At 44.6% G+C, this 9,929-nt stretch overlaps 1 protein-coding gene across 2 annotated transcripts in view; it reads left to right on the top strand.

The window, feature by feature from the left end:
• The first annotated feature begins 3,657 nt into the window (after positions 1–3,657).
• Positions 3,658–9,929, top strand: part of SLC36A4 (solute carrier family 36 member 4) — a 122,243-nt gene continuing 115,971 nt past the window's right edge. The window contains exon 1 of one of the 2 annotated variants that reach the window (XM_052812786.1): positions 3,658–3,756. In XM_052812786.1, coding sequence (XP_052668746.1) covers positions 3,729–3,756 — 28 coding nt within the window. In that variant the 5' untranslated portion in view covers positions 3,658–3,728. The remainder of the gene's footprint in view (positions 3,757–9,929) is intronic. The other variant, XM_052812787.1, reaches the window with a different exon arrangement.

The raw sequence follows: 9,929 nt of genomic DNA, 5'->3' as shown, positions 1-9,929 counted from the left end.
CCTGAGCGGCGATTCCCCCCACCCCCACTCACCCCAGTTTATATACTGGACATGACGTATGGAATACCCTGTTGGCCACTTTGGGTCAGCTGCCCTGGCTGTGTCCTGTGCCAATTTCTTGTGCCCCTCCAGCTTTCTCGCTGGGCTTGAGAAGCTGAAAAATCCTTGACTTTAGACTAAACACTACTGAGCAACAACTGAAAACATCAGTGTGTTATCAACATTCTTCTCATACTGAACTCAAAACATAGCACTGTACCAGCTACTAGGAAGACAGTTAACTCTATCCCAGCTGAAACCAGGACAAATCTGTAAAACCAAGAATGACTTGGAGAAGGTAAACGCAATAATTATTTTTACATTACAAAACTAGGGGTTATCAGATGAATGTCAGGTAGCAGGCTCAAAAGGCACACTTTTTTGCACAATGCATAATTAAAGTATGGGACTCACTCCCACTGGATGGTCTGGAAGCCAAATATAAAGGATTGCAAAAAAAGATTGTGTGAAGAAATGAAGAAAAGTCCCTCAAGAGTTGAGCAGTCCAAAAACTAAAGCTAGCTGACATCTGTGTGGAGGGATTGTATATCAAAACAGTATTTCTGTGTATTTACTCTGTTATTGTATTTTTTTTCCCTAAAAAAGTGTGGAAATTTAGACAGACCTAGCAGAGCAGCTATTCTAATAAGGAGCATTTAAGTAGACAAAAAAATTTCCTGAAAATGGCCCTTAAAGATTTCAGGGTTAGTTTTTAATAAAAAAAATAAAAATGTAAGAAGCTGGGTATTGCACTTCATCTGGCCTTGTTCTGAACCAAAAAACCATTATGAGCTGAACCCATGATTTCTAAGAGGCAAGCTGTATATGCTATTCAGAATATGAAGCCTAGAGTAAATAAGCTGCAATATTCACATCATGAAGTAATTTTGCATTGATGGATGGATGACTAGAATTCAACCAGATGCTTGCATTAAAGCAAATACTTCTATTCTTACCAATAAGGAACAAAATGCATATTACTAAATCATGAATATCCATCCCATTATAGTATCTCCTGCGTTTTCTGATTATTCATTGATTACCACTTGTTACTCAGATACTTGATATAATTTTTGGAGCATATTAGAAAAAACTCTGCAAACACATAAGAAACCTCTTCCCTGAAGAAGGAACTTTGATGCAAATAGTGGCAAGTAGTAGAAAGAAATTGTTTTCCATTGGGAAGGACGTGAAATAAAGATGTATTACATCCTTAAAGTCTTTTCAACATCTACGCGGCATTTACTGTGAGCCAAGTCCTGAAATGAAATGGCAAGGTAGAACAAATGAACACTCTTATCTGAATACCAATTTTGAATATACATTAATGATCTGATACACTTTTCTGAACAAACTTTGGCATTGTTAGAAACAATGGAGAATACAGAATATCCATGATTATAAAGAAAAGAGATATACACTGTATAAAGGCTTGACACAAACATTGTAATTAGTGAGTCAGTTCCTTAAATCAATAACCTACAATCACAGATTGCCTACTGCGAACCCTTTTAGAAAATAAATTTGAGGAAGCCAAGTAATAGATCACTCACTTACACAGCTCTTTTTTTTAAATTAAGGTTTGGAGAAGCACGGTACCTGGAAAGAAACATAAATTTGACAATTGAAAAGGAATGTCTTCCCCATTAGAATTTATTTATTGTAGATAAGTGAATTAATGATGCCTGCCTGAAGATGACTGAAGCTTCTGAGAGGCTTCAGATGATTCTTGCATTTCTCCTGTGTAGAAAAAAGACAAATTATTTTATCATACATTCTCATTGCAAAAAAACCAACCATGTTCTGTTTTAGGAAACCAACAGCTGGAAACTTTATTACTTAAGTCACTCAGCCATAGATATAGGCAGAACTTTGAAAGTTTTGATGAAAAAATACCGATGGGTTATTCTGGGAGCAAGTAGCACAAAAGATAGGTTAAAGAGTGTGTATCAGGTTAGTGGAAGATCAGTCTCCAAGTGTTCAAAATTCACAATAGACTAAACTTGCTGGGAGAAGGTTCTGTCAAAGGGTGATCCTTTTAGGCTAGACAGTATAACTTCAGTTGAGAATCCTTTGGAGCATTATGTCTTTCTTTCTTTCTTTCTTCCCTTCTGCCCCACCTGCCCCTAACCAGCCCTATATTAGGGACTTCAAACCATGAAAATAAAAGTTCATGGAATTATAGAAGCTCTTATCATACAAGTCTAAAATGCTTAATTTCAGAGGAAAGGTTTAGAGAGTAAGGATACTGAATATCACTTCAGAGTGACCTTCAGAGTGATTATAGCTTTGATTACAGGGTGTAGTTGAAATCTATTTTAGTACCTTGATACACTTGATTTCCAAAGATTAAAAAAAAAATACAAGGAATTACAGGAAATACTGCTTTCTTTTAATATGAATAAAAACAATTACTTATAAGCAGCAGATTTCCAAATCCATGCTCCTTTGCATTGTTTCACTACCTGCATTTCCCTGACGTTTATTTTGCTTATGGGTGAAGCTGTTTGTTAGAAATTTTATTCTTATCTACAAGAGTGCACAGAGAAGATGCACTGTTACTGTGGAATCTGCAAAAAGTGGAACATCAGTTTCAGGAAGTAACTAGATATGAAACAATTAGTTACAGATAAGTCTTCACATCACTAACTCTTTTCTTGTTCCAGTGGTTGATCCATCATTAACTATGATTCTCACAAACGTCCTTTTTGAATCATTCCTTGTTTCACATAGGGAAAATAATTTGGACTTGTTGAAGGTGAGGCCAAACTGCAAATCAGGAGGCCAAACTGCAAATCACTGACAAGCTGAGCTGTCAAGTGCTGCTGAACTCTTGACTCCCACCCTTGTTTTCAGTCTTTGGTTATTAATTATGGCTCTATGCTTGCAGCGCCCTTTCTGAAGCCGGGCTCCCCAGCCTTGCAGATGTCGGAAGGGCTTTATGGGGCCATTAGACCTGGGGCTGCAGCATACCCATAAAGCAGTGCCAATTCCCGTGAGGCAGCCTGTGCTGATCTAAGAGCGGCTGCACCTGAAAGGCTCTGAAGGAAAAAAAAAAGGGTACAAGTTAATTTGCTAGCACTGGAAGGCAAACACAATTACCCAGCCTTTCGTAACTGTACGAGCTGTTGCACGTGGCGAGCAACTAGCTGCGCGCTTCGTCTCAGCCCCGGCCCCTCTTGCCGAGGGTCGACCCTGAGGGGAGGCCGGAGCTCCCGTGTCCCGTCGCAGGGACGCTGTGCACGGCCCCTGCAGCACGGCCGGGCCGGGGTGCCCAGGAGGCAGAGGGAAGCTCTGTGGAGAGCGAGGCCCGAGGGCGTCAAGGGGGAAGCTCCTGCAACGGAGACCCACTGCGAGGCAGAGGCAGGCCCTGCTCACCCACGCGAAGAGGCTCACGCATTTCAAAGGGCAGATGCTTAACAGAGCACCCGGCAGCGGGGCTGCTGCTGTGTGAGGGCATACAGGAAAGCGCAGGACGTAAGGCAGCAGGCGTCAAGGAGCTCGGCGGGGCGGCACACCCTGCCTGGAGGACCAACGCCCGCCCTGCCCCACGCAGGTCTTGTCTTTCCGGCCGCTATCTATGGTTCGCTCCCGCGGGACGCGACCCGTCGGGCGGGGCGCATGCGCAGCGCCGCGCCGGCCGGCTCCACATTGGCGGAAGGGCGAGCGGAGAGCCCGCCGGTGGGGAGATGGACGGCGCCGGCGGGGAGGAGCTGGGTGAGGAGTGCCGTGCGGGCCGGCGGCGGTAGCAGCCGAGGGGCAGCGCGATGGCGGCTCGCCGCGGGGCGGAGAGGAGGGGGCGTGAGCGTGAAGAGCGGCCGGCCGAGTCCCACCCCCCTCCCCTCCAGGCGGAATGGTTCGGCCCACGGGGGATGCGCTGCAGCGTTCGGCGCATCGAGGCGGGCGGGATGAACCATCCCACCTGGGGGAGGGGTGGGCCCGGTCCTGCCGCTCCTCTGCATCGGGCGGCGGCGGCGGCGGCGGCCCGGGCCTCCCCAGCGCACCGCGGGCCGGGGCCGGGGAGGCGGGAGGCGAGGGCTGAGCGCCCCGGAGCCGGCCCGGCGGCACCCGGGGTCGGGCGGGGCTGAGGGAAGCGGAGCCTCTCCCACCGCCGCGGCCTCCTCGGCGGGGGAGAGCCGGCCGGGGTCTCTCCGCAGCGGGTCGGCGGGCGGAGGGGCGGGCGGCGGCCCCGCCTGGCGGAAGGCCGGCGCCGAGGGAGGCGCGGGCGGTTCCCTGAAGGCGTTGGGCAACGCACCTGGCTGGCTCTGGGTTTCATTGGGAAGTCGCGGTCTTGCACAGGAGTTTAGGAAATACTTTCTCTTTGCATCGCTAGGTGATGCTGTTATCTGTGATGAAAGGCGGGGGGGTTGGGGGTTTGGTTTTATTTGGGGTATGTGTGTGTGTTTTGATATATTAGCTGTATTTATTGCAGATTGCTCTTCGGTCCTTTAAGTCTGAGTGTTGGAGGGCACAGATATGTTCACAGCTTAATTTGTCTCTCCATTGATGGGCAAGAGATAACTCGTAGCAGGTTTAAAGTATAGCTGATTCTGGGCTGGACTTGGCAGGCTGAAAGTCTCGTCTGAAAGCTGTGTTCCACTGTAATGTCAAGAATTCTTCCTGTCTGGTGGTAATGGTGGGAAGCAGGAGACACGCTTCAGATTTTATTGTCCCAGAGGCTGATCCACCTTGCAATGAGAGATTGCCATCTCTGGAGCAAAGGTGGCGGAAAGAAATTTTAGCTTTTTTTTTTTTTTTTTTGCTAAGGTTCACAGCTCTGACAGTTTTTCTGTTAGAAACCTTAAAACCAAAATTTTTTATGAGATTAACTGTTTAAAAATGCAGATCAACACCTGGTAAGATTTCAGAAGTTTTTTTCATGGTTTGGTCCTGTTCAATACTTAATAAAATTTAAATGTTACCAATGTGTCATCACTTGAAAGTGTGTTAATCATGTAGAAATGTGTAGCTTGGTCTAGACAGGACAGTGGATTATTTAAGACTAACGTCTTCCCAAAGAAATGATACGTTGTGGGTTGCAGTAAAAGCGCTCCGCTGAAAGTTCTTCTAAACCATGGAGACCTGTGTAGGCTTTGGTTTAATAATTCAGGTGTCTTGTTTTATTAGCCTTCTGGATATGACAGTTATGATGCAAAAGCAAACCATTCTTCCTGCTTACTGAGTGGCATTATTGACTTTCAGCATGTGTTCAGAAATAACTCTTCTCAAGATTAATCAATTCTGCCATAAAGCAGAATAAATCTACTTTATTAAAGTTACAGTCTGTAAAGAAGAGAAATAAATGACACAAAGACATGTTTTCCAAAGAAAAATAAGGAGTGATTCAAATAATTGCACAAAGTAGAGCTTTAAAGTTCTTGGAAAAACAAACAACAAAAGCTAATGCTAACTTTTACTATTATGGAAAATATAATTATTAGCATTTAATAGCAATTTTTAAATCAGATTATTTTTCCTTTTTAATTTTCATTCTGGAAAATACATTTTCATTTTAGGGGGGATTTTTTGTTTCTTTGTTCTTAGGTCTCTTGTATTCAGTAGGAGTTGTGGTATTGGAAAATAAAGAGAGCTGGCTGGTGTATGGTTGAATGGGGTTATCTGTTAGCTCCCCCTTGAACTAGAAGAAACTACGAAAGTTTTTCAATCTTGACAAGCATGCCCCTAGCACTACCATTCATAGTCACTTTTTATTGATCTGTAATTTCTTCAGCGGTTGTGGAAGCACATGACTGAGTAATGTGGCAGATCTTGCCAGATTTATGTGTGTTTGGTGGACAGCGCTGTACTTTACAGTTCGATGCCTTCTGGAGAAGTGCTGGCAAGGTTATTTATAGGCTGACGTTTGGAGGGTGGAGAAACAGGTAATTCTTTCTATGGTTGAGGGAGTAACTGAGCTGCTTACTGAGCCAGTTGCAGATTCTGAAAATAGTGGCAATGTTTTCTTTGTAACTATTTTTTTTCTTCAGAGCACTGGTTCGGAATGCTGAATTGAAAAGCTCTGCTATTCAGAGACTTGATCACTAATCTTGTCCCATAAGAGCAGCCACTGGCTTGGTTAGGTGACAGAAGCTCTGGGCATGCCCTCTGGATCATGAATATGGCATTCTATAGCTTGTGAGAAAATATTAGCATAAAACCACATTTTAGGCTAGTGTAAAGATTATGTGGTTCTGATTTTCTCTTTTATACAGCAGTCAAAACAGTTTCTTATTAAATTGAATCTTTATCCCTATTACAGAGGCACTGGGTCACCCTCTATTTCATAAACGCATTTCACAGGACTGTGAATCTTGTGCTATGTTTCTGGCCACGTTAGCATGTTCTTGTGTAGAAGCCGACTGAGCAGTGAAGTACCTACAAGACCCCCTTTGCCTACTGCTTTTTGCCAAGCATTTAATGTACACGTGAAGTGGTGTTCCAGCAAGACCTGTGTGTTCGTGCTCCCACAAATGAGTAAAAACAGCTGATGTAAACAATGATAAGCTATATCCTATCCCCCAAATCTTTTAATGCTTGTATGTCAAATCCAGTTTTTTTTCTACGTGATGACACTGACTTCAAAACCATCAGGGAAAAAAACCAGATCATATTGCTAAATTGGATTTGGAAAAGGGGTTTTAGATAGGAGTTTTTCTTGGAGGTGACCTTCTGCGAAGGAACAATGGGAGATTGTATTTGGCTTTGTTTTTAATACGTCCTTTGCCTTTAACTTGCTGTGCAGGCCTGGCAGACTGCTTCATCCTTTTGTCTCTGTTTCACCCACAAAATGAAAATGATGGAGATTAGTTTTGTCCCTTGTGGTGCTAAGGGGTTCAGTTAATTTTGGAAGTGTTAATTGCTTGAGCAGTATAGAAAAATTAACTAAAGTTCTCAGTGAAAATTAATTTCTTTGCAGAGCTTTTGAACCGAAGGATTAATTCAGTGTGCTATAAAAGTTGTAGAATTAAGTACATTTAGTAACAGTTCAAAGGTTTCTTTGGCAGTGCGTCCATAAATGTTGGCAAGATGCTGGCAAATTCTAGGAGGTAGAAAAATACACTTGAAGATACATAGCTGGAAATACTGGTTATAACAATTTAAACAATATAGCTTTAATCTCACTGCGTAACTAGTGGTTGAGTAGTGATTGGAATTCTTCAGAGGTCTTTGAGGATATAGTGTTGACATTTATGCATGATTACAGTGTGATGTGTAGCTATAATGAATCGGTGATTTATCTCTCCAGTGGGTTAAGGAATCAGTTTAACGTTGCAGTGGTAATTCTGGGAGAAGTTGAAATGCACTTTATGTTGCCTTGTGTGGTGGGTTGACCCTGGCTGGACACCAGGTGCCCACCAAAGCCGCTCGAGCACTCCCTTCCTCAATTGGACAGGGGAGAGAAAATATAACGAAAGGCTCATGGGTCGAGATAAGGGTAGGGAATGATCACTCAGCAATTACCATCACGGGCAAAAGAGACTCAATTTGGGGTAATTAGCTTAATTTATTACCAATCAAATCAGAGTAGGATAATGAGAAATAAAACCAAATCTTAAAACAACTTCCCCCCACCCCTCCCTTCTTCTTGGGCTCAACTTCAATCCTGGTTTTCTCTACCTCCTCCCACTGAGCGGCGTAGGGGGACGGGGAATGGGGGTTGGGGTGAGTTCATCCCACCTTGTCTCTGCTTCTCCTTCCTCCTCAGGGGCAGGACTCCTCACTCTTCCCCAGCTCCAGCGTGGGGTCTGACGTGCGGAAAACAGACTCCACAATCAGTGAGATTGTAAAGTAGGTATGTTTATTCATCCCCCCTTATTATGTCTACTGAGATTCTTTTGACTCCCCTTGTTTCAGTGTCCCTCCCACGGGAGACAGTCCTCCATGAACTGCACCAGCATGGGTCCCTTCCCTGGGCTGCAGTCTTTCAGGCACAGACTGCTCCAGCGTGGGTCCCCTGTGGGTCACAAGTCCTGCCAGCAAACCTGCTCCAGCGTGGGCTCCTCTCTCCACAGATCCGCAGGTCCTGCCAGGAGCCTGCTCCAGCGCGGGGTTCCCACGGGGTCACAGCCTCCTTTGGGAACCCACCTGCTCTGGCGTGGGGTCCTCCCTGGGCTGCAGGTGGAGATCTGCTCCCCCGTGGACCTCCCTGGGCTGCAGGGGGACAGCCTGCCTCACCATGGTCTTCCCCACGGGCTGCAGGGGAATCTCTGCTCCGGCGCCTGGAGCATCTCCTCCCCTCCTTCTGCACTGACCTGGGGGTCTGCAGGGCTGGTGCTCTCACATCTTCTCACTCTCTCCGGCAGCAACTTTTCCCCTTAACTCTGTTGTCCCAGAGGCACTACCACCGTTGCTGATGGGCTCAGCCTTGGCCAGCGGCGGGTCCGACTTGGAGCCAGCTGGCATTGGCTTTATTTGACATAGGGGAACCTTCCAGCAGCTTCTCACAGAAATCATCCCTGTAGCCCCCCCCAATACCAAAACCTTGCCACACAAACCAAATACACCTTGCTTGATAGTAACAGTACTTGCAGAGTTTTTTGGCATCCTTCTTGCATGGGTGTTCACAGAAGAAAGCAGAAACCATGACAAATATTTAAATAACTGTTAAGACAATCTGAAGACCGCATTTGATCTGAAAAGATTTTTGTGGTGGCATGAGGAGAAAAGAAATTCATATTAGCTGAAGGAAAGACAGGGCTGAAAATTGGCTGGTACTTTGGCTAAGTAAAAACAAAAGGGTGTGTAGAAGTGAATTTCCTTATTCTTAGTTGTGTTGAATAAAGATGATGCAAAGTTTTCAGCAAGTCCTGTGACTAAGCAGTGGATTGGATCCCTAATAGTGTACAGTGTTTGGACGCAGTCTGGATAGCTTGGTAGAGTGTGGACCTAAGGCAGTCTGAGGTGCACTCTGCACCATGTGCTTTGTGAGACAGCAGGCAGCCAACTTCACCTCTGATTCAGGTATGGCACGCATATGCTGTTCTTGCAGCTGGAATTTGAGATATGTATTTAAACTGCATGTATTGGACCTTTCTAGGAAGAAATCAAAGTCACTGTGCATATTCCATGCTGATTTTCTGTCAGTGACTGTGGACTTTCCAGAATAGTTAATTTCAGGCTAGGTCCAAGTATGCAAAGCACTTGCTTTTCTACTTTGTGAGTACGTATCTGCTTTATGGGGCAGAGAAATCTCAAGCTTTCTTGCCTGGTGTGCTCTAGACCACAAGTTTGGATCTACTAAATTTGGATGTTACACAAATCTGGATGTCAGTGTGAGTATGGACTGCGCAGTAGGGACATAGCCACAGTATTCCAACAGCAGACATCTATTATCAAACAAAACCCCATGCTTAGAAAATTGCATGATCCAAACCTTGTATTATGTCCCAGTACCATTACTGTTAACAGATTCACATGTTTTAGGCTAAAGCTATACACCAGTCATGGGATAAATGAGGAATGATGGGGAAAAGAGGCAATTCAAGAACATTTATATGGCTAGAATAGAGACCAAATAGCATTGCTGGAGTATTTTATATAATGCAGTATTTCAGGTGAACCTGTAGTAAGTGTAGTTGTCACAATATAAGTTGGTGCTGGTTGCTGTTACCTGTGTTTTAAAACTTGTAGTGGAATTTATTTTCAAATGAGCTATTATGTTAGAATAGGATCAACGAACTGCCAGCCTGAGTGTACAGATAGGAAGTGGATATTCTGGGGTCTAATTTAAGCAGTTTCTGAGAACATGGGTAAATAGTCAACCTAATTTACTCCTGTTCCCTCCATATCTGTTGCCCAGAACTGGTATGCCAAAGGATGGCTGAAGAGATTTCAAGGTACTGTTGTCATGGTTATGTACTGGTCCCACAAGACAAAAAATGTACATAAAT

Source organism: Harpia harpyja, chromosome 17 (genome assembly GCF_026419915.1).
Source record: "Harpia harpyja isolate bHarHar1 chromosome 17, bHarHar1 primary haplotype, whole genome shotgun sequence".
Lineage (NCBI taxonomy): Eukaryota > Metazoa > Chordata > Aves > Accipitriformes > Accipitridae > Harpia > Harpia harpyja.
Note: the sequence above shows the minus strand (reverse complement) of the source record. Positions and strands in the feature narration are given on the sequence as shown.